Below are 24,822 nucleotides of genomic sequence, written 5' to 3'. Positions count from 1 at the left end.
TTCTGTGTAGAACGGAGGTTACTTTCTGAATGTACAGGTGCATCTCACTAAATTAGAATATCATCAAAAAGTTAATTTATTTCATTTCTTCAATACAAAAAGTGAAACTCATATATTATATAGAGTCATTACAAACAGAGTGATCTATTTCAAGTGTTTATTTCTGTTAATGTTGATGATTATGGGTTATAGCCAATGAAAACACAAAAGTCATTATCTCACTAAATTAGAATAATTAACAAAAAACACCTACAAAGGCTTCCTAAGTGTTTAAAAAGGTCCCTTAGTCTGTTTCAGTAGGCTCCACAATCATGGGGAAAACTGCTGACTTGACAGATGTCCAGAAGGCAGTCATTGACACACTCCACAAGGTCCCAGAGTTCCAATTTTCATTTGGAAATCAAGGTCCCAGAGTCTGGAGGAAGAGTGGAGAGGCCACAATCCAAGCTGCTTGAGGTCTAGTGTGAAGTTTCCACAATCAGTGATGGTTTGGGGAGCCATGTCATTTGCTGGTGTAGGTCCACTGTGTTTTATCAAGACCAAAGTCAGCGCAGCCGTCTACCAGGAAATTTCAGAGCACTTCATGCTTCCCTCTGCCGACAAGCTTTTTGGAGATGGAAATTTCATTCTCCAGCAGGACTTGGCACCTGTCCACACTGCAAAAAGTACCAATACCTGGTTTACAAACAACAGTATCACTGTGTTTGATTGGCCAGCAAACTCACCTGACCTTAACCCCATAGAGAATATATGGGGTATTGTCAAGAGGAAGATGAGAGACACCAGACCCAACAATGCAGACGAGCTGAATGCTGCAATCAAAGCAACCTGGGCTTCCATAACACCTCAGCAGTGCCACAGGCTGATCGCCTCCATGCCACGCCGCATTGATGCAGTAATTGATGCAAAAGGAGTCCCGACCAGGTATTGAGGGCATTTACTAAACATTTCAGTAGGCCAACATTTTGGATTTTAAAAACATTTTTAAAGCTGTTGTTATAAAGTATTCTAATTTACTGAGATAATGACTTTTGTGTTTTCATTGGCTGTAAGCCATAATCATCAACAGTAACAGAAATAAACACTTGAAATAGATCACTCTGTAATGACTCTATATAATACGAGTTTCACTTTTTGTATTGAAAAACTGAAATAAATTAACTTTTGATGATATTCTAATTTAGTGAGATGCACCTGTGTGTTTATGAGACTCAGAATGAAGTTTTCATAGTCTTATACGAAGAAAGAAAATGGTCTGCGATGTGAGGCGTGAAAAAAGAAATGCAATCACACAATGCAAGAAAGGACCGGAGCAGCGCTAAAAACATTAGGGGACAGTGAACGGTAAGTTTTTTAATGCGCACACTGATCATAAATTACTGATAGCGAACAAATGGTGAAATAAAAAAAGATGAAATTGGACATAATTATAACATTATAAATCTGCAATTTTCTGAACGTAAACTCTATTTCCCTCAAATGTACTCTCAATTAAAGAACTTACACAATCAAGTTTGCTTTTCTTCCAAAGGTAAAAAGGGTCCGCAAGTTGCTTTAAAGAATTCTTTAGGTTCACCGCTATCAAAGCTCCTAGGACGGCCTGAAGGACACAAGCAACTAGTGAAGTAAAACGAAAGACGCAGAGAAGAGCCAATATCATGTTATACCGTAGTTATGTACATTGTATTTCTTTGATTAAAGGTATGAAATATAATAGAATTTTAATAAAAATATTATAATATAAAAAACAGGCAGAGAAATAATTTTAACACACTGATACTATTTGTAATGTATAGAACTAGAGGCACAGATATACCTACCTTAGGAAGAGGATATAAGTAGGTGCCAAGTGCCAGCATTGTCACCATAACCACCATCATTACAAAGAAACTAGACATCTGAGGAGAAAAACAAAACACAAAAAAAAAAGTTATGCCACGTGCTGTATGTTATCCATATATTTAATGGGGTTTATCATGTGTGATTTGTCTTTGGACTTCATGCATTTATAAGGAGAATAGGAACCTGTGACTTTCTAAACCCATAAATCCATAATGGGCAAAGCACACATTTAGACAACACACTGTTGAGTTCTATAAGAAAAGCAGCCAGTATAAGTTGGGCAGGGGCGGGGCGTGTTACGAGACCCCTGTTCTTGATTAAGACTTTAGAGTGGGACCCTGCATGTAATGGGAATACAGCTAATACAGTACTTGCCACCATGGCTGACAGCTGATTAAAGGGCCTAATCTGATCACAACATAATGTTTTCTCAGCAGGAGATTATCACATCAGGACTACTAAACCTGCTGCCATGTAGTCCTCCATACTCATGAGCTCTGAAAAACCCCAGTCCCCATCACTGATTGGTAGCTTTCTGCCTACGCATAATGTACAAATAAAGTTGGCAATCAGTGGTGAGGGCGAGGTTATACAGAGCTCAGCATTCAGAGAACTGGTAGATCTGCAGCAAATGACACACTAATTTTTATCAAAATGACAGCAAGCAGCCCAGTAAGTGATACACTGCTGGAATCAGGGTCTCTGTCCCTACATCATGCTGCTATCAAATTGGGTAGCAAAAACCTGGTGACAGATTTCCTTTTATTACATCCCTATGCATATTATAATCCTCTATATAAAAATAAGTAATAATGATAACTAATACTGCATAATATACTGTATATACGAGTACATCTACAGCTGCTTACCTAATAGGTCAATAAACACAACAAAAAGTTTTCCCAATAAAAAGATACAAAAATACCTACATAACATGAAAAAAATGTATGATATTGTGTTATGTGGCAGTCCTTAAAGGGGTTGTCCAGTACTGACATATTGAAGACCTATCCATAGGATAGGTAGGTGATAATATGAGATTGGTGGTGGTATGACTCTTGGCATCCCCTCTGATCATTTGAAGATTGCTGGATATAAGCAGAGAATGAAGAGGAACATAACACAATGGCTGCAAACAAGTGCTGCACTTTATCTGTCATGCACTTGGGAAAAAGCCGGAAGTCCTCAGCATCTTTTACCGTATTACACAGAGAAATAGTGTGGAGGAGGTGTAATTGCTACATTTATATGTATTTTAGTATATTATCTAATTATAAAAAGATTCCATGCTACTTATTCTCTACAAATATCCCGATGTTGGGTTGGAATATTATCTTTGGGTATAACATTGAATGTGGTGATATTGTAATGCACAGGATTATAGACCCTTGTAAATGGATCCAGATTATCTTGTCCCAATGAAGACTCATTCCCACCTACCTGCGATTTTCCTCCAGCCCCATCCACAGCTAAAGTTACAGAGAGAGCGCAGCAAATCACATGAATGAAGAAAAATGATCCGAAGAAATTGCTGCAACCGAGGGCCAACATTTCCTATAAAGAAAGCTTTGGTTATATTACACTATACACTAAAATACGCTAAAATACTGCATATAATGAAAAGTAAATAGAAGGCATTTAAAAAATAAAATGCATTTGGAAACCACTTATATTTGACCCAAAGCATTTAAAGGGGTTCTCAAGAATTATAAAATTGGGTCTTTTTGTAGGTTTTTTTTTGTCCATTGGTTGAGTCTGGTATTGTAGCTCTGCACAGTATATACTCTTGAAAGTAGGAACCAACTGTGTACCATACCTATGGATGTCTTATCTGATTTGAAGCTGCATCAGAAATTCAGTATATAATAGAGAGAAAGTTTAGCACTTACTGAGTTTAGTCACCTTGCTACCAAAAATCAAGGATGTGCTACTTCCTTTATACAATGTCCTTACAGTAGTACCAATTTTTGAACAAAAAAAAATCTCCATTTACTTGATAAAAAGCTAATGTATTCATGAAAGCCATACCTGATTTGGGTCAACATCATAGCCATGTTTTCCTCCTAAAGTCCTGCCCATGGCAAGGTTAATCACATAGCCAACAATAGCCAGGGAAAACGCTGTGCCAATCATATCACCCCATTGACTTACAGTAGGTAAGGTAGGGGAAGGAAAGCTAAAAATAAATTGACAGAAAATTAGTTCTTTACTAGTGTAAATGTAAAGTAATGCGTGTTATGTACAGTGCCTTAAAAAAGTTTTAATACCTATGAACTTGTCCACATTTTTTCACATTACACCCATCAACTTAAATGTATTTTATTGGGAATTTATGTGATAGACTAAAACAAAGTAGCAAGTGTTTGTGAAGCGTAATGGAAATGATACCTGGTTTTCTAAATATTTTAAAAATATAAATCTGAAAATTGCGATGTACATTTGCATTCAGTCCCCTCAGTCAATACTTTGTAGGACCACCTTTCACTGCAATAACTGCTGCAAGTCTTTTGGGGTTTGTCTCTACCAGCTTTGAATATCCAGAGGCTGAAATTTTTGCCCGTTCTTCTTTGCACACTAGCTCTAGCTCAGTGAGATTGGATGGAGGCGTCTGTGAACAGCTATTTTTCACGTTTTGCCACAGATTCACAATGGGATTTAGGTCTGGACTGTGACTGGGCCATTCACACACATGAATCTGCTTTGACCTAAACCATTCTATTGTATTTCTGGCCGTATGCTTAGGGTTGTTGTCCTGCTGGAAGGTGAACCTATACCCCAGTCTCAAGTCTTTTGCAGCCTCTAACAAGTTTTCCTCCAGAATTGCTCTGTATTTAGCTCCATCCATCTTCCCATCAACTCGGACAAGCTTCCCTGTCCCTGCTGAAGAAAAGCATCTCCACAGGATGATGCTGCCATCATCATGTTTGACAGTAGATTGTGTTTTTGATGTGCAGTGTTAGTTTTCCACCACACATAGCATTTTGCATTTAGTTCAAAAAGTTCTACAGTGGTCTCATCTGACCAGAGCACCTTCTTCCAAATGCTAGCTCTGTCCCCTGCATGGCTTTTTGCAAACTACAAATGGGACTTCTTATGGCTTGCTTTCAAAAATGGCTTTCTTCTTGCCACTCTTCCATAAAGGCCAGATTTGTGGAGTATATGACTAATAGTTGTCCTGTAAACAGATTCTCCCACCTGAGCTGTGGACTTCTGCAGTTCCTCCAGATTAACCATGAGCCTCTCGGCAGCTTCTCTAATTAATGCTCCCATTGCGTTGGATGTCAGTTTAGGTGGACGGCCATGTCTTGGTATGTTTACAGTTGTGCCATACTCCTTCCATTTTTGGATGATGGATTGAACAGTGCTCCATGAGATGTTCAGAGCTTGAGCTTTTTTTTTTTATAACTTAACCCTGCTTCACTCTTCACCACAACTTTATCCCTGACCTGTCTGGTGTGTTTTTCTGTTTTCATGATGCAGTTTGATTCCTAATGTTCTCAAACAAACCTCTGAGGCCTTTACAGAACATCTGTAGTTATACTGAGAATACATTACACACAGGTGGTCTCAATTTACTCATTATGTGACTTCTGGAGGCAATTGGTCACCCAGAATTTTATTTAGGTATATCAGACTACAGGAAGCTTAATACAAATGCAGGTGACAATTTTAACATTTATATTTTTCAAATATTTTGAAAAATATGTATCATTTCCTTTACACGTCACAAACACTTGCTACTTTGTATTGGTATATCGCATAAAATCCCAATAAAATACATTAAAGTTTGTGGGTGTAACATCAAAAAATGTGGAAAAGTTCACGGGGTATGAATACTTTTTTAAGGCACTGTATGTGAAGGTGACCAAAATATTGAAAATAATAGAAAAACCTTCAAAACAGATAAGACACAAAATAATATATAATGTATGTTTTTGTATGTTGTTTAAAGGAAACCTGTCAGGTCGCAAAACTCTATTAACCTCCAGATGTAGAGTTAATCTGCAGGTTAATAGTGTTATGAAGGTTCCGCAGTCCTGAAAGTGCGGCATCCAGTAGAAAATAAAAATTATTCCTCCTGGGAGCCCCCGGCTTTCAGTAATGCAGTCAGCTGTTATTTACGCCAGCGTAACCAGATGTAAACATTTTGAAAAAAGTTGTAAAGTGCAGCTACATTAATTGTGTAACAACCGCAGCGGGTACTGCAGAATAGCTCCTATCAAAAGAATAGGAACTGTTCTGCAGTATCCTGCAGCGTCTGCTGTATGTTGAATGGATCTGTGCTTTGCAGCTCCGTTCAAGGTGTTTATATCCGGAGAAAATAACAACTGACTGATAGGTCTCCTGAGTGATGGACACCCACCAATCGAATATTTACGACCTGTCCTATGCTTATTTCACCACCTTAAATTACAGTGGGGAAAATAAGTATTTGATACACTGTCGATTTTGCAAGTTTTCCCACCTACAAAGAATGGAGAGGTCTGTAATTTTTATCGTAGGTACACTTCAACTGTGAGAGACAGAATCTAAAAATAAAAACAGAAAATCACATTGTATGATTTTTACATAATTAAATTGCATTTTATTGCACAAAATAAGTATTTGATCACTTACCAACCAGCAAGAATTCTGGCTCTCACAGACCTGTAAGTTTTTCACTAAGAAGCCCTCCTACACTACACTTATTACCTGTATTAATTGCACCTGTTTGAACATGTTACCTGTATAAAAGACACCTGTCCATACACTTAATCACGCTCCAACCTCTTCACCATGGCCAAGACCAAAGAGCTGTCTAAGGACGCCAGTGACAAAATTGTAGAACTGCACAAGGTTGGTATGGACTATAGGACAATAGGCCAGTAGCTTGGTGAGAAGGCAACAACTGTTGGCACAATTATGAGAGAATGGAAGAAACACAAGATGACTGTAAATCTTCCTCGGTTGGGGGCTACATGCAAGATCTCGCCTCGTGGGGTAAGCATGATTCTGAGAAAGGTCAAGAAAGGTCAGTAATTCCGCGCTCCTCCGTTAAATTAGATTATACAGGATCCAGTCCTTTTGTGATAAATTTATTAAATAGCTGTAGAGCTATACACTTGAAGACGTGGACGGGACGTCCACAAAACGCATGTGTTTTTAGCTTGTCAAAAGAATAAATTTATCCAAAAGGACCGGAGCCTGTATAATCTAATTTAACGGAGGAGCGCGGAATTACTGACACCTTTCATCATTCTTCTACATTACCGTTAGTAACACACTACACCGTCATGGATTAAAATCCTGCAGGGCACGCAAGGCTCCCCTGTTCATGCCAGCACATATCCAGGCACGTTTGAACTTCGCCAATGACCATCTGGATGATCCATAGGACTCATGGGAGAAGGTTATGTGGTCAGATGAGACGAAAATAGAACTTTTTGGTATCAACTCCACTCACCGTATTGGGAGGAAGAAGAAGGATAAGCACAACCCCATGAACGCCATGCCAACTGTGAAGCATGTTGGGGGAAACATCATACTTTGGGGGTGCTTTTCTGCAAAGGCAATAGGACAACTGCACCGTATTGAAGGGAGAAAGGATGGGATCATGTATCGCGAGATTTTGGCCAACAACCTCCTTTCCTCCGTAAGAGCATTGAAGATGGGTCGTGGCTGGTCTTCCAGAATGACAATGACCTGAAACACACAGTCAGGGCAACTAAGGAGCGGCTCTGTAACAAGCATTGTAAGGTCATTTAGTGGCCAAGCCAGTCTCCAGACTTGAACCCAATAGAAAATCTTTGGAGGAAGCTGAAACTCAATGTTACCCAGCGACAGCCTCAAATCCTGAAAGATCTGGAAACAGGGTCGGACTGGGGCACCGGGACACCGGACGATTCTCCAGTGGGCCTCCGAGCAGGACATACAGGGGGCCTGCTGGTATCAACTGAATGTGCATCCGAGGACAGAAAGTCTGCACCGCAATCAGGGCTGGCATGAGCACCCGGTGCACCAAGGCAAGTGCCGGGACCCTGAGCAGGTGGGGGTGCCCACTCACCATTGAGGACACCGGCTTGCTATGGAGCCCGTGAGCGAGGGAATGCAGGGTCAGCGCCCACGAGTGGGTCCCCCCACTTGCTCAGGGCCCCGGCACAATACTTACCTCTCCCCGTTCCTCAGCAGATCCTGTCTCTTCCGCGTCTTCTGACTGTGACGTCTCAGGTAAGAGGGCGCGATGATGTATTTCCAGCACACCCTCTGTTGAATAGTCAAAGTGAAGAGAGCGGGAAGACGGTGACGTGGTGGAGTGAGTCTGCAGCAGATCAGTGGCCAGTGAGGAGAGGTGAGTATTTTATTTATTTTATTTTTTTTATGTATGGAGTCATGGAGCATTATATGGGGCCCATACAGCATGGAGCATTATATGGAGCCAATACAGCATGGAGCATTATATGGGGCCCATACAGCATGAAGCATTTATATGGGGCCCATACAGCATGGAACATTTATATGGGGCCCATACAGCATAGAACATTTATATGGGGCTCATACAGCATGGAACATTAAATGGGGGCCAGTAACCTGCATGGAGCATTATACGGGGGCCAGTATTTTGTATGGAGCATTATATGAGGTCTATTATTCTGTATGGAGCATTATATGAGGACCATTACTCAGAATGGAGCAATATATGGGCCCTTTATTCTGTATGGAGCATTATATGGGGTCCATTATTCCGAATGGAGAATTATATGAGGTTCATTATTCTGAATGGAGCATTATATGGGGGCCAGTATTATGTTTGGAGCAATATATGGGGCCCATAACACTGTACAGAGGACTATGTGGTGCCCATAATATTGTATGGAGGAATATGTGGTGCCCATAATACTGTATTGAGGACTATGTGGTGCCCATAATACTGTATGGAGGACTATACAGTCCGGTCTGCACTGTGCACTGTGAGGATTCGCTGGTTTCACAGATATTGTAGAATTTACAATAGATATCGCTCAATCTAATGTAAAAAGTAAGTGGAATGTTTGGCATTGTACTATACCTATATTTCTCTGCTGTATCTGTGCATCATGAATCGTGGTATGTGTTAAAGGGGCCCACTGAGACTCTTACACTCGGGGCCCACAAAAACCTGTATGGAGGCATGGAGCATTATATGGGGCCCATACAGCATGGAGCATTATATGGGGCCCATACAGCATGGAGAATTATATGGTGCCCATACAGCATGAAGCATTTATATGGGGCCCATACAGCATGGAACATTTATATGGGGTCCATACAGCATGGAACATTTATATGGGGCTCATACAGCATGGAACATTAAATGGGGGCCAGTAACCTGCATGGAGCATTATACGGGGGCCAGTATTTTGTATGGAGCATTATATGAGGACCATTATTCAGAATGGAGCAATATATGGGCCCATTATTCCGTATGCAGCATTATATGGGGTCCATTATTCTGAATGGAGACTTATATGGGGTCCATTATTCTGTATGGTGCATTAAATGGGGCCCATTATTCTGTATGGAGCATTAAATGGGGCCCATTATTCTGTATGGAGCATTATATGGGGCCCATTATTTTGTAAGGAGCATTATATGGAGCCCATTGTTCTGTATAGAGCATCATTATTCTGTATGGAGCATTATATGGGGCCCATTATTCTGTATGGAGCATTATATGGGCCCATTATTCTATATGGAGCATTATATGGGCCCATTATTCTGTATGGCGCGCTATATGGGGTCCATTATTCTGTATGGAGCATTATATGAGGTCCATTATTCTATATGGCGTATTATATGGGGTCCATTATTCTGTATGGAACGTTATATGGGGTCCATTATTCTGTATAGAGCATTATATGAGGTCCATTATTCTGTATGGCGCATTATATGGGGTCCATTATTCTGTACGGAGCATTATATGAGGTCCATTATTCTGTTTGGAGCATTATATGGGTCCATTATTCTGTATGGAGCATTATATGGAGTCCATTATTCTGTATGTAGCATTATATGGGGCCCATTATTCTCTATGGAGCATTAAATGGGGTCCATTATTCTGAATGGAGCATTATATGGGGGCCAGTATTCTGTATGGAGCATTATGTGGGGTCCATTATTCTGTATGGGGCATTATATGGGGCCCATTATTCTCTATGGAGCATTATATGAGGTCCATTATTCTGAATGGAGCATTATATGGGGGCCAGTATTATGTTTGGAGCAATATATGGGTCCCACAATACTGTACAGAGGACTATGTGGTGCCCATAATATTGTATGGAGGAATATATGGTGCTCATAATACTGTATGGAGGACTATGTGGTGCCCATAATACTGTATGGAGGACTATTCTGTCCGGTCTGCATGGTGCGCTGTGAGGATGGGCCAGTTTCTGAGCTATTGTAGAATTTACAATAGATATCACTCATGTAATGTAAGAAGTAAGTGGAATGTTTGGCATTGTACTATACCTATATTTCTTTGCTGTATCTGTGCATCATGAATCGTGGTATGTGTTAAAGGGGCCCACTGAGACTCTTACACTCGGGGCCCACAAAAAACTGTATGGAGGCATGGAGCATTATATGGGGCCCATACAGCATGGAGCATTATATGGGGCCCATACAGCATGGAGAATTATATGGTGCCCATACAGCATGAAGCATTTATATGGGGCCCATACAGCATGGAACATTTATATGGGGTCCATACAGCATGGAACATTTATATGGGGCTCATACAGCATGGAACATTAAATGGGGGCCAGTAACCTGCATGGAGCATTATACGGGGGCCAGTATTTTGTATGGAGCATTATATGAGGACCATTATTCAGAATGGAGCAATATATGGGCCCATTATTCCGTATGCAGCATTATATGGGGTCCATTATTCTGAATGGAGACTTATATGGGGTCCATTATTCTGTATGGTGCATTAAATGGGGCCCATTATTCTGTATGGAGCATTAAATGGGGCCCATTATTCTGTATGGAGCATTATATGGGGCCCATTATTTTGTAAGGAGCATTATATGGAGCCCATTGTTCTGTATAGAGCATCATTATTCTGTATGGAGCATTATATGGGGCCCATTATTCTGTATGGAGCATTATATGGGCCCATTATTCTATATGGAGCATTATATGGGCCCATTATTCTGTATGGCGCGCTATATGGGGTCCATTATTCTGTATGGAGCATTATATGAGGTCCATTATTCTATATGGCGTATTATATGGGGTCCATTATTCTGTATGGAACGTTATATGGGGTCCATTATTCTGTATAGAGCATTATATGAGGTCCATTATTCTGTATGGCGCATTATATGGGGTCCATTATTCTGTACGGAGCATTATATGAGGTCCATTATTCTGTTTGGAGCATTATATGGGTCCATTATTCTGTATGGAGCATTATATGGAGTCCATTATTCTGTATGTAGCATTATATGGGGCCCATTATTCTCTATGGAGCATTAAATGGGGTCCATTATTCTGAATGGAGCATTATATGGGGGCCAGTATTCTGTATGGAGCATTATGTGGGGTCCATTATTCTGTATGGGGCATTATATGGGGCCCATTATTCTCTATGGAGCATTATATGAGGTCCATTATTCTGAATGGAGCATTATATGGGGGCCAGTATTATGTTTGGAGCAATATATGGGTCCCACAATACTGTACAGAGGACTATGTGGTGCCCATAATATTGTATGGAGGAATATATGGTGCTCATAATACTGTATGGAGGACTATGTGGTGCCCATAATACTGTATGGAGGACTATTCTGTCCGGTCTGCATGGTGCGCTGTGAGGATGGGCCAGTTTCTGAGCTATTGTAGAATTTACAATAGATATCACTCATGTAATGTAAGAAGTAAGTGGAATGTTTGGCATTGTACTATACCTATATTTCTTTGCTGTATCTGTGCATCATGAATCGTGGTATGTGTTAAAGGGGCCCACTGAGACTCTTACACTCGGGGCCCACAAAAAACTGTATGGAGGCATGGAGCATTATATGGGGCCCATACAGCATGGAGCATTATATGGTGCCCATACAGCATGGAGAATTATATGGTGCCCATACAGCAACTGAGACTCTTACAACTGGGGCCCACAAAAATCTAGAGCTGGCCCTGACCCCAATAGTTAACATGGCCCCTGGCGGCTGATGTCAGTACGCCTGTGGCAAGCGGCTCATGAAAGTGACTTCATAAGTTAGTGACGTCGCTGGCAGTGTGGCAGTATTTCTCCTTTGTACAGTATGTGGTATTATTTGGTCACTATGTGGTGGTAATATTTGGTCTGGTCACAGTATTGCGGTAGTTCTCCCTTGTGTGTGGAATTATTTGGTTGCTATATGCTGGTAAAATGTAGTCCATTCATGGTGTGGCGATATTTGTCCCTTTTGTATATGGTATTATTGGTCTTGGAATAGTGGATTGTGCTGTGTATGGCCGTCAATTGTTCTCTCTGATATTAATTAGGAGAAAATTCTTTATTTCCATTAGTGATTAAATACTTGGAACAAGATGCACTTACAGGGGTTCTCCAGTGAAAACAAGTAATCATCTCTCCACAGGATAAGTGATAAATTATTGATTGGTGGGGGTCTGACTGCTGGGACCCTCACCAATCAGCAAAATGTGGAGCTTTCATCTCCATTAGACTGGAGCGGCATGTACGACTTGACCACTGATCCATTCATTTCCTCAGTGGCTGCGAGCGCTGCTCTTGTCTTTTTTCTATAAGCCCAAAGACAATGAATGGAGCTGCGGTCAGACATCCCACCTGCTGCTGCATTTTAAAATGGGGATAAAAGTGTCCTGTCAGGGATAAAAGTTCCCAATTCTTCTGATTGGTGAGGTTTCCAATCATCGGACCCAAACAATCAATAAGTTATCACCGATCCTGTGGAGCCCATGAATCGGTGTGTTTTAACCAAAGAGCCCCTTTAATGGAAACTACCATAACTGTACATCCCAGTTATAGTATGTGCACAGTATATGTGCAGGAGCCGCCTGTGTTTTACAGTCGATGCTCCACTATAACAGGGATAGCGGCTAATAGTTATTTGCATATAGCTCATATAGCTCTATGGTGGGCCCCTAGAGTCAATTCCCCGTGGGCCAAAATCCCTGCTGCAGTGTGTGCGAACTTGGTCAAGAACTACACGAAATGTCTGACTTCTGTAATTGCAAACAAAGGTTTCTGTACCAAACATTAAGTTCTGCTTTTCTATTGTATCAAATGCTTATTTCATGCAATAAAATGCAAAATAATTATGTAAAAATCATACAATGTGATTTTCTGGATTTTTTTTTAGATTCACTCTTTCACAGGTGAAGTGTACCTACGATAAAAATTACAGACCTCTCCGTTCTTTGTAGGTGGGAAAACTTGCAAAATCAAATACTTATTTTCCCCACTGTATATGATAATGTCCCTCTAATCTAGTGTAACAACAAAGAGTAAATCAGGTATAGGGAAAGTGCTTTTGCCAAAATACCCGTTCAAAGTTCATTCCACTACTTACCCTAAAGGTATCTGTCCCACTATATTCATTTGATATCTGTCAGGAAGGTTAAAATTACCAGAGATGACTGTAGCAATTATGACCTGGAAGAAAAAAAAGGCAATTGCTCTTGAGATACTATGATAGTGGAAAATAAAATAAACAAGATGGGACATATTTATCAATATCATCATTCTTAGATTTGTGCAAACTGTGCCAAATTTATCAAAGTGGTTCATGCTGATTGATAAATCTATCAAATTTTAGGGTTTTCTACCACCTATTACTTTGTGCCAGAAATGTGAATTACAATTTTGGTGCATGGCGTTAGGTGACAACCTTTCTCCATTTCAGTGAGGTTAGACCCGTACTTCATACAAAGTGTCTTAAAAGCATAATTATTATAGTTCTAAAAAAAATTTTTTTCAGGGGGCAAAAATGATGCCAGAATTCTGTCTCATTTAGCTTGTTAAATATGCCCCAATATATTTATATTCATTGATAAAGAAATGATACATACAATGATGATCTCCATGGGAATAGGAAAGCGAATCTTATGCATGTATTTAAGGTTCAGCTCTTTGACGACAATAAGCAACACTATGCTGACCAAGGCAAAGATCAAGGATGCCACGTTGGTATGTGGAAGTTTCTTGCAGATGTCTATGAAGGTCTACAAGGAGCAATGTGAATGGGTTATTTTTATGGATAGACTAATCTTTCAGTTTAAAGCAGAGGTTAGGTAGAAATACTTACATAAATAATAGCCAGGGGACCACTGTATGGTGGCACTGTGATTCCAAATATATACTTAAGCACAGATATGAGAATTTGCAAACCAGCTGCAGTCATAAAACCACGGATGAAAGATTCAGATAAATATATGGCAACGAAGCCAAACTGCACAAAGCCCAAGGCAATCTTAAATGGAGGACAAAAAAGGAATTATTCTAGACAATGGCTTGTACTGTAATTATTGACCAACTCAATAATAACTTACTAAACCTTTACCTATCCACATCCTTTAAGTGGTACTTCTTGTGGTCTATATGGGAGATTATACTGACCTGTATGATTGCTGTCAGACATGCCAGTGTTGCCGAAACCTGCAGCCTAGCCAGATTCATCTTCTCTGTGTCAGTTATGGTGGCATTTGTGGTCTCATTCAGTTTCTGATAATCGGACTCTGGAGCCAGCTGCATACACACATTTCCCACTATTATACTAATGACAGCAAATGTTCCTATGATGAATTAAGAGTTTGGGGTTACAGGGCATGGAATAAAATCATGTCCCAGATGCCAAGGATCTACTAGAATTCCTTACCTGGTACCATCTGTGGAACACCTCCCAAGAAGAAGTAGATCACAAGGGGATAGAAGGAAGAGTACAGTCCATTCACAGGCGGGAGGTTAGCAAGTAGGGCAAAAGCCATTCCTGCAATCAAAATGGAATGAACAAACCAACATGTTCTGTCTTAATTAACTATTAGAGGATAATTAGCCATATACTTTTTACAAAATAAAGAACCAGCTAACCTTGTGGGACCTGAATGGTGCCAGCGCTGATACCTCCAAGCACATCTGGGAGAGCATTTTCTTTTAAATTATATTTGGGCACCCAAGTAAGTATAGGAAAGAAACTAAAAATAAGAGCTTTGAATTTGGCCGGCGTCCAGCTGAAAGAAATATATAAATTTAGAAAAATATAAGAATTCTTTAAAAATTCCTTAAAAGTTTTTGTCTAATACAATGCATTAAAAAGAAAGCATGTTTCTTTGCATAAATCAGTAGATGATGGGGTTTTCTGGGTAAAGTATAAAACATGTGAGGGGGTATAACTTTGGATTATCTAAAGACATGTATACATATTATAAAGTTCCCACTCTGCGAGTTTCAGTTGTCAACACGTGCCCTCAGGTGTACTAGCTGCATACTGTTACGATTACCAATGTTACACTCCCCCTTAAGCTTTGTACTTTGCCCGGAATATCACTTTAATGTGAATAAATGAAACTCTGTAAAAGCATTTGTACCTGGGCCCTAGTTGCCAAGGGCTCGAGGAAACCCAATCTCCACAATGTCTAGTAAGAAGAAACCAGTATTATAAATGACCCATGGCAGGTGGGGCGCCCTATTAAAGATTTTGCACCAGTGCAGCGTAAGTACATTTTTATTTTAATATATTGTACTAAGAATATGTTACTTCTTCAAGTTCTTTTAATGTTAGAGACATCCTCAGTACTAAAAAATATATATCTACAATAATGCAGTCTCCCTCTATTTGACTCTGTAAGGACAGCAGATGCACAGGACAAGTTGTATTCAAAATTTTATTGGGGTGCTGGTAGTTGTGTTCCTCCTACATATGCTACGCTAAGCAGAAGGCATGTTTTTTATTTTCATATACATATTAATCCATATATATTCCGATTGCCAAAGGGACATGCTAAAGGTTTGCATACATTGTCAGCCAAAGTATGCTCTGCCAGTCAGTATTAATCTTCAGTAACAGGGCAGTGTTGGTTGATTTAAATGAAGAAAGGACCACATATGTCACAGGAGATGCTTCTCCTAGTAACTAGCCAAAAGGACCCTGGGAATAAGAGGTGCCAGCACCTGTCATGTGAAGATTTGTTACTTCAAGAGATGATCGGTGCCACGGGAGTCTGGCAATAATTTAATATCCTATGGTACAATTTCATTTTTGGGTGATCAAAGTATGTATTTTAATTAAGGAGCCCAGGAAAATAGCCATTTGCCAAATAATGATTCAGGCTCATCTTATGTGTATTTTATACCTTAACTGGCTCTCAGAGTCTCATTTTATTCCATGTGAAGGAATGTTAGCCTGTCTCACCTGCAGTGGCTCAACTTGAAGCTTGTGGGCCCCAATGCAAAATGTCCAACAGGGGCCTCAACTGTTGCATGCCTTTAATAGCAATAATATTTTCATATGTGCCAAAGAAACCTAGGCTCCAGTCCGCTGCACCTATTATAGTTACACCCCCTCTTCTCTGCCTCCTGCTTGTTATAGGTTTCTCCTTGCAAGCTTTACAAGCAGAAGGCAGAGGAGGCAGGTTAAAGTTACATATCACAGAATACACTCGATATTTTGCACACAACACACACAGTAGCATGGACAGGCAATGCGAGTCAGGAAAACCTTAGAACTGCAACTAATTACTATATGAAGTACTATGTCACTGCTCTTTTATAACACATAGATGATATCTTCAACTGCATACAGAGGGAGAAGGACTGTACTGGTAGTCAGACTGGAGATGACATGACCCAGGAGCAAATTTTTAAAATATTCAAAATGTTTGAATGCGACTGAGCTGGGATGAAATAATTTGCACAATAACTAGTATAGTACCACTTTAAAGTTTCAGCAAAGACCTACATTATAAATAATATTAATACTTTGAATATTACCTGAACAATTTTCTTGCTTTTCCACCCACAGGGTAGCTACGGTTTTTCTTCTCATATTCTTCATTAAAAAGGTCAAGGGAGTACGTAGATCGATCAACTATGTATCGAGGACGAGCCTTATTCATGGTTTGGCTCTTGTCAATTGAAGTGACAGATATTCCTTTAAACTAACAAATGAAAAAGATATAGAAGAACGTTTATATAAATATATAACATTGAAAACATATCATGAAAGGGCTTAAAGCTTTTTGGAGAACATAAACTGTATAGTTGTAAAATCTAAAAGGAAAGAAGTCACTTTATTATTGTTAGTTTCCATTATATTCTACTTCACTGAAGACAACCACCACTGTGTACAATAACATTTTATTTTTTATTTTGACTACTATGGCTACTCCAAATTGGTAAAATCTCATAACGATTTTCCACTTTCTGTGATCCTTTGCTATAAACTCCTAGTAGGTTAGGTTATGGAATTGTTAATTGATCCTCATTTTCCATTCAGCTCCAATTCCTCTACTGAAGAAACTGATAGGGGTCCATGTGATGTACCAGATAAGCAGTCATATGATTGCTTCATCCACTTTATTTGGCTATGATTTTATCTTAGCAGAGGCTTAAAGGGGTGGTCCGAAACTAAACTTTATTTTAATCCTCACTCTCTATCTATTTAATGTCATAATCTTATCTTTTTTCTAATATACTTTACTTTAATTAAAAATTCCCTGTCCTTCCCTCATTATCCTATTTATCTGCTTTATTTTTTACTACTTTCTTTGTGATGACTAGTGATGAGCGAGAATGCTTGTTTACTTACCGAGTATGTTCGGCGTGCTCGTATAATATGTTACAGTCCCTGCATGTGCATGATTTACAGCTGTAAGACAGCCTCAACATATGAGATTGGCTGTTAGGGAATCCTCACATGTGTTGAGGCTGACTAACAGTCTCAAATCATGCACATGCAAGGACTGGAACATAATATACGAGCACGCCAAAGATACTTGGTAAGCACCTGAGAATGCTCAGTGAAAGGGTTAAACGAGCACGCTCACTCATCACTAGTGATGATGACATTTTGTATGAGAATTCCCAGTTCATGCAGGATACTCAAACTAGTCATCATCAGGGGGCAGAGGCTTCTGTCACTGTCGCAGCCTCTGTCTCCACCCTGAAACAAAGTGTCATCAGTTATGTCAGTTTCAAGGGCTGGGTTAGTCCCTGCTCGACTGAGTGTAGCACCCTGAGGATTCGGCTGCTACAGGGGTATTGCACCTCAACCCAGAGGTGTGATATTCCACTCCCGGGTAAGGAAGGAGTGTGGAACTGAGCTCAGATAGACTGCATGCACTACATACATCCCATTTCAGAGGAGCAGGCCGACGGTACTCCCACTTAGAAATGTGCAGGTACAACCGAGCCTGTTCCTGGCTGGAGTGGGAGGGGGGTGGTACATCCCATGTAGTGTAGGGGCAGATAGGGGGAGCAGTCTGGGTAGTGATAGGAGCTCATTGGGTGCTGGTCACCTGAGCTCACACATAGAGGGATATATAAGGAGGGCACCAACTTAGATCAGGGTCAGACGCTGAGAACAAGTCAGTTGGAGAGGAGAGAGAAGGAAACAGCAGCCCTGGAGAGAGAGAGAGTGGAGCAGAGAAAGACCCAGAGGGGGAAGACTGAAGGGACCCAAGAACCCAAATTAGAGCACCGGGTGAGGAGTCAGCATCAGGGTACCGGAACCCAAGCTGGTGGGGGCAAAGACATTCCCCAGCCAGAGACCGGAGACCGTGGGCAGTGTCTGTCACGGTCACCCACCACATTCACCCCGAAGGCACACCACATGAAGGGTCAGGGAACCCAGGGCCAAGGGTGTCCCAAAAGAAGGCCCGAGGGAGCTGGACCTAGGTGAATCACTGGTGGGGACGGCTGAAGAAAGGACAGAGGGAGAGCTCAGGGCCACGCTCTGGACTTGTTTGGGGGTTGGCTGGATCCAGGACCTGGTGGACGCAGCACGGCTCGGGTGGTCACTAGCAGCTGGAGTGACCAGTACAACATCAGCAGTAAGTAAACACCCTTAACTGCACAACCCGAGTCTGTCTTCATTGCCGGCTGCACCGCACCACCACAACCCCCATCCTCTGCGCCTGTCCCCTCTGAGGCTATACCCCTCCCGTTGGGGGTTATCTCACCAAGCTGCGCACCCACCATCAGCCTCAGCGGACCCTGCAGCAGCGGCGGCCACAGTGACCGCATCACAACGAGTGGCGTAGTCGACACAAAAGAACTTTAATAACATCTGTAGGACTGCCACATAACACTTAGCTTGACGCCCTGGGCACGGGACCGGGTCACAGCCGCTCGGAGACTACAACCCCCCATCTGATCCGGTGCCGGGTATTCCCCTCAAAAAGGAATATGTCCCAGGGGGCGCGTCAGCTTTGGCGTAGTCGGCAGGATTACGTGCCCGCAACACCCGGGTACTGCGTGCCTGAAGAAAAGTGCAAGTTTACCTCAGAAAGAAGTCTCCCGCCGGTTCCGGAGGGTCCACGCCATCGGACTCCATCACCAGTCGTTTCCCGCCGATTGTCCGCCATTTCCAACTTGTTCCCGCCATCTGCAGAGTTTCCCGCCACTGGGCGACGCTTCCCGCCAAAACCGCAGATTTCCCGCCTTGGAAGAGCAGCAGACGCCATTATGGGCGTGCCAAAGGAGGGCAAGAGGCCACATCCCATCGTGGGCCGGGACAGAAAATGGCGCCAAAAGTGGAAACCGCCCCCACCAACAGAGACTGTGATGCTGGAGGTGTCTGTCAGCGTGAAAGAACTCCCCCTGGAGCTGACAGTCACCGAGTTGCCCCGGGACCGCCCTCGAAGTGGGAGGAGACGAAAGAGAAGAACAAAGATGGGTGTCGCTTGGAGCAGTCTAGAGCGAGCGCACCCGGAGGCAAGAAGCCTGGAGAAGAATATCGGAGGAGCTTACCCGGAGATGGCGAGAAAGCAGAGCAGCACCGGCCCGTTGGCCAGAAGCCTGCTAGAAACAGAGGAGGGAGAGCAGAGCAGCACCGGCCCGTTGGCCAGGAGCCTGCTGGAGACAACAGTAGGAGAGCAGAGCAGCACCGACCCGTTGGTCAGGAGCCTGCTGGAAACAACGACCCCACTAGGACTAGTGGAGGTCCTAGCACAGCTCCCCCGAGACCGGGAGTGTGCACAGACCGCCCTGGAGGGCCTCGCAAGGAGGATGGCCCGGGTACAGCGCGAGATACTGGCGGAGTGGAGCCGGGAGATGACCCAGCAAGCTGAGACCAGTCAACGGAGCACGCTACCCTGGAAGAGGAAGCAGACCGCCTCTGAGGATGGCGCGGGAGGACCCAAGGCCGGAGACGGCGCCGAGAAGGGAGCCGAACGCATGGAGGCAGGTAAAGGGGACGCCTATACCCCAAGCCGTGACACCGCTTACCTGCCCCAGCTCCCCGTCGCAGAGCCCGAAAGTCCCCCTGCTGTGCCCGTAGCCGCCAGGTCACCGCCATGGACTAGGCCCCGACCGGAAGCCGCCGCAGCGACCCCTGTGACGTCACGCGCCCCGACCCGGAGCGTGACAAAGCAGGAATTACCACCAGCCTGGTCGCAAGGCCTAGTACCCCCAGGCGCCGCATCACCAACAGCGCCCCCTACCTCCGCGGAGCCTCCGGCCTGGCCGCAAGGCCAGGTAGCCCAGGGCGCCGCCGTCCTAACGGTGCCCTTCACCTTCCAGGTGCCCCAGGCCTGGCCGCAAGGCCTGGGCAACCCGGGCGCCACCACCATCGCGCCCGCGCCCGCAATACCTAGGGTGCCACACCTGGGGGAGGACCTCTTCGGCCAGCTCACATGGCCGGACGGGCGGCCCTTCATCTGGCCCGAAGGGTACCCTGAGCTGGAGCGGCAGCAAAGACTAGGGCCCTTGTGTGAGCCCCTAATCCCGGCTCCGAAGCCCGTGGCTCGGGTCTCGCCTCCTCTAGCAGAAGCCCAATTCGTGTGGGACCCCACGGGAGAAGATTTGATGGGGTTCACCGGAGAAACTCGGGCAGCCGCAGCTGAACGTACAGAGTGTTGCCGTCAACAGCTGGCAGAGTTTAAGAGAGAACGGGAGGAGAGGCGGGTCAGAGAACAACAGGCCCAAATCCAGAGCGCGGAGCAGAAGAGCCGGACTAGGAGGAACCCCCGTGCAGTGCATTGTCCCCGCACCATCGGGACAGTGATAAAGTTCAACCCGCAGCATGGGTGGGGCTTTATTCGGGACCGTAACAACCGCGGTGACGTTTTTGTGACCCGCAGAGACGTCGAGTCCCACCTGCCGGAAGGTCACAAAGGCCGTGACCTCTACGTCGGAGACGAGGTCACTTTCACCCGGCACAAGTGTGCCAAAGGACCTTACGCCCTCCACGTACACCGCTTGACGGAGGAGGAGTTGCGGTACGGGGAGGAGGAGCCAGAGGACCCGGACGGGTCTGAAGAAACATCATATCAAGAAAGAGCAGGAGCTGTAAATAGTTACCCCAGGGGGGTATAAAGAAACTGAAACTGTTGCTGCTGAAATAAGTCCCCGTTGGGACCAGTGACCTGTTACCCGTTAACCCCTTCATCCTACAGGCTGAGGACTGTGAGCAGCCATTCCCTTTCCCCTCCTTACCTGGCCGAGGACTGAGAGCGGCCATATCCCCTGTATATAGTTGCGCGTCCTAAAGCGCCCCCTACCGGTTTTATAGAAAACCAGTTTTTCTAAGAGACTGTCGCCCTTTTCCCGGACACACGTTGCCCAGTGTCCGGAGGAGGAACCAGAGACAAGAGAAGTCTACGAGAATGTTTATATAAAAAGTTTTATATATATGTAATGTTTATATGTTTTATATGTTCATATAAAAATTTTGTATGTTTTGGTGTTGTTTTTGTCTTACAGCCCGAGGACGTGCTGTGATTTACCAGGGGGGAATGTAGCACCCTGAGGATTCGGCTGCTACAGGGGTATTGCACCTCAACCCAGAGGTGTGATATTCCACTCCCGGGTAAGGAAGGAGTGTGGAACTGAGCTCAGATAGACTGCATGCACTACATACATCCCATTTCAGAGGAGCAGGCCGACGGTACTCCCACTTAGAAATGTGCAGGTACAACCGAGCCTGTTCCTGGCTGGAGTGGGAGGGGGGTGGTACATCCCATGTAGTGTAGGGGCAGATAGGGGGAGCAGTCTGGGTAGTGATAGGAGCTCATTGGGTGCTGGTCACCTGAGCTCACACATAGAGGGATATATAAGGAGGGCACCAACTTAGATCAGGGTCAGACGCTGAGAACAAGTCAGTTGGAGAGGAGAGAGAAGGAAACAGCAGCCCTGGAGAGAGAGAGAGTGGAGCAGAGAAAGACCCAGAGGGGGAAGACTGAAGGGACCCAAGAACCCAAATTAGAGCACCGGGTGAGGAGTCAGCATCAGGGTACCGGAACCCAAGCTGGTGGGGGCAAAGACATTCCCCAGCCAGAGACCGGATACCGTGGGCAGTGTCTGTCACGGTCACCCACCACATTCACCCCGAAGGCACACCACATGAAGGGTCAGGGAACCCAGGGCCAAGGGTGTCCCAAAAGAAGGCCCGAGGGAGCTGGACCTAGGTGAATCACTGGTGGGGACGGCTGAAGAAAGGACAGAGGGAGAGCTCAGGGCCACGCTCTGGACTTGTTTGGGGGTTGGCTGGATCCAGGACCTGGTGGACGCAGCACGGCTCGGGTGGTCACTAGCAGCTGGAGTGACCAGTACAACATCAGCAGTAAGTAAACACCCTTAACTGCACAACCCGAGTCTGTCTTCATTGCCGGCTGCACCGCACCACCACAACCCCCATCCTCTGCGCCTGTCCCCTCTGAGGCTATACCCCTCCCGTTGGGGGTTATCTCACCAAGCTGCGCACCCACCATCAGCCTCAGCGGACCCTGCAGCAGCGGCGGCCACAGTGACCGCATCACAACGGGTGGCGTAGTCGACACAAAAGAACTTTAATAACATCTGTAGGACTGCCACATAACACTTAGCTTGACGCCCTGGGCACGGGACCGGGTCACAGCCGCTCGGAGACTACAACCCCCCATCTGATCCGGTGCCGGGTATTCCCCTCAAAAAGGAATATGTCCCAGGGGGCGCGTCATGAGCATGCGCTGTTTGTCAATTCCGATGTATGCTCAGTAGGATCTTTTCACTGTGCACTGTGACGCCACTTGGCGGGGGCAGCGCTAGTCCCTGCTCTCTCGTTCTCTTTTTATAAAGTGCAATGAGAGTGCTGTTGCCAGCTCGTCACTTCTGATCAGAGCCAATGAGAGAGCGCATTGTCACTGTGCACTGAGAACAGTGCACAGTGACAAGATCCTACTGAGCATCCAATGGAATTGACATCCGACCCATGCTCAGTAGAGCAGAGACTAGCCAAGCCTCTAAATCGGATATCACTGATGAAGCTTTGTTTCAGGGTGAGATGATGACGACTCAATTAGCATTCTCAAAGGCAGTAGTAAAAAAAAAATATAGCAGTTAGAGACAGTAGTGAGGTAAGGATAGGGAGTTTTTAATTAAAGATTGTTAGAAAAAAAATTAGATTATGACATTAAATAGAGATTTAGAAATAAAATAACAATTTGTTTTGGACCACCCCATTAAATATAGCCACTAAAATTATAGTAATCAAAGAAGCAAAAGATTAAGAAGCTTTTCCTTCACACTGAGTATATATATATATACATATATATGTATATATATATATATATATATATATATATATATATATATATATTATTCACTATTTGGTTGCACTATTGTTTTTGGCAGCTATAGGCCAGGCACAGTCCTGGGTTTTAATTTGTCGATGTTGTTTCCACAAGCCTTGCATAAATCATTAGTATCAGCAAATATAAGAACTGTTGTTAATCTTACTAGAGAAATATGCTTCTTTCTCAATTTATAAGCTACTTATTTGACTCCTCAATCTCTTGAACTGAGCAGTTACTTAGAAAAACATTTAAAAACAGAGGACTGTCAGCTCACTGATGTGTCAGATTACTGTTGCCCAAGTCTATGGAGAGGAGAGGATTTAGGGGGAGTGAGGAGTAGAGTAAGAGAAAAGGCATAGGGAGACATAGACAGATCATGCTGCAGCTTTCTTGCAAGTGTTTTTTCTTAACATAGTAGTAGATTCACAGGTTCATTGTTTAGTATTGCTATATTATATCCTCCATGCTGCTGCTTCTGAACATGTACTACATAGATACAAGAGACCAGAAATCCCTAATGTTGTATGTGCATTGTATGAGAGACAGAATAGATAGAAACAAAGTCCGGGAAGAAAAAAAAGTAGTGCAAATGCAACATGTCATATAATGGTCAAATATGGTGTTATTCCTCATGCGCACGCATGACAGCTTATTATGAAAGTCACATCCTTTCTTGATCATTGTGTTTTACATATAACTTGTACAGCTCACATTCCCTATTACGTTTTATTAAGCATGTTTTTAGATGACTGTCAAAATACTATATATGTTACAATTCCCATAAATACATACACTGCTGAAAAAATAAAGGGAACACTAAAATACCACATCCTAGACATCACTGAATGAAATATTCCAGCTGCATGTGACGCGCCCCCTGGGCCAGTGTTGTTTGGGGGATACCCGGAGCCGGATCAGATGGGGGTTGTAGTCTCCGAGTGGCGGTGACCCGGTCCGTGCCCAGGGTGTCAAGCTCAGTGTGTGGCAGTCCTACAGATGTTGCTGGATGTTCTTTAGTGTCGACTACGCCACCCGTTGATTTGCGGTCACTACGGCCGCCGCTGCAGCAGGGTCCGCTGAGGCTGGTGGTGTGTGTGCAGCTCAGGTAGTATAACCCCCAACGGGAGGGGTATAGCCTCAGGGGGTCAGTTGTAGAGGGTGGTGGTTGTGGTGGTGCAGTGAGAGTGGTAATAAGACTCCGAGTCGGGCTGTGCA

At 43.7% G+C, this 24,822-nt stretch overlaps 1 protein-coding gene and 1 long non-coding RNA gene across 2 annotated transcripts in view; one reads left to right on the top strand and one right to left on the bottom strand.

The window, feature by feature from the left end:
* Positions 1-24,822, bottom strand: part of SLC26A9 (solute carrier family 26 member 9) — a 185,488-nt gene that overhangs the window by 65,263 nt on the left and 95,403 nt on the right. The window contains exons 2-12 of the mRNA XM_073666947.1: positions 16,826-16,992; positions 14,927-15,066; positions 14,715-14,825; positions 14,456-14,631; positions 14,145-14,309; positions 13,909-14,061; positions 13,410-13,492; positions 3,871-4,018; positions 3,283-3,396; positions 1,821-1,898; positions 1,505-1,600 (exon numbers count right to left, since the gene is read on the bottom strand). Coding sequence (XP_073523048.1) covers positions 1,505-1,600; positions 1,821-1,898; positions 3,283-3,396; positions 3,871-4,018; positions 13,410-13,492; positions 13,909-14,061; positions 14,145-14,309; positions 14,456-14,631; positions 14,715-14,825; positions 14,927-15,066; positions 16,826-16,950 — 1,389 coding nt within the window. The 5' untranslated portion in view covers positions 16,951-16,992. The remainder of the gene's footprint in view (positions 1-1,504; positions 1,601-1,820; positions 1,899-3,282; positions 3,397-3,870; positions 4,019-13,409; positions 13,493-13,908; positions 14,062-14,144; positions 14,310-14,455; positions 14,632-14,714; positions 14,826-14,926; positions 15,067-16,825; positions 16,993-24,822) is intronic.
* The window catches only part of LOC141224507 (uncharacterized), a 48,511-nt gene continuing 39,059 nt past the window's right edge, over positions 15,371-24,822 (top strand). The window contains exon 1 of the long non-coding RNA XR_012291914.1: positions 15,371-15,548. This is a non-coding gene — a long non-coding RNA (uncharacterized lncRNA). The remainder of the gene's footprint in view (positions 15,549-24,822) is intronic.

This window comes from Phyllobates terribilis, unplaced genomic scaffold (genome assembly GCF_046119375.1).
Source record: "Phyllobates terribilis strain yellow unplaced genomic scaffold, ASM4611937v1 Scaffold_2__4_contigs__length_985480577, whole genome shotgun sequence".
NCBI lineage: Eukaryota > Metazoa > Chordata > Amphibia > Anura > Dendrobatidae > Phyllobates > Phyllobates terribilis.
The sequence above is the reverse complement of the archived record's forward strand: the minus strand, read 5'-3'. Positions and strand labels throughout refer to the sequence as shown.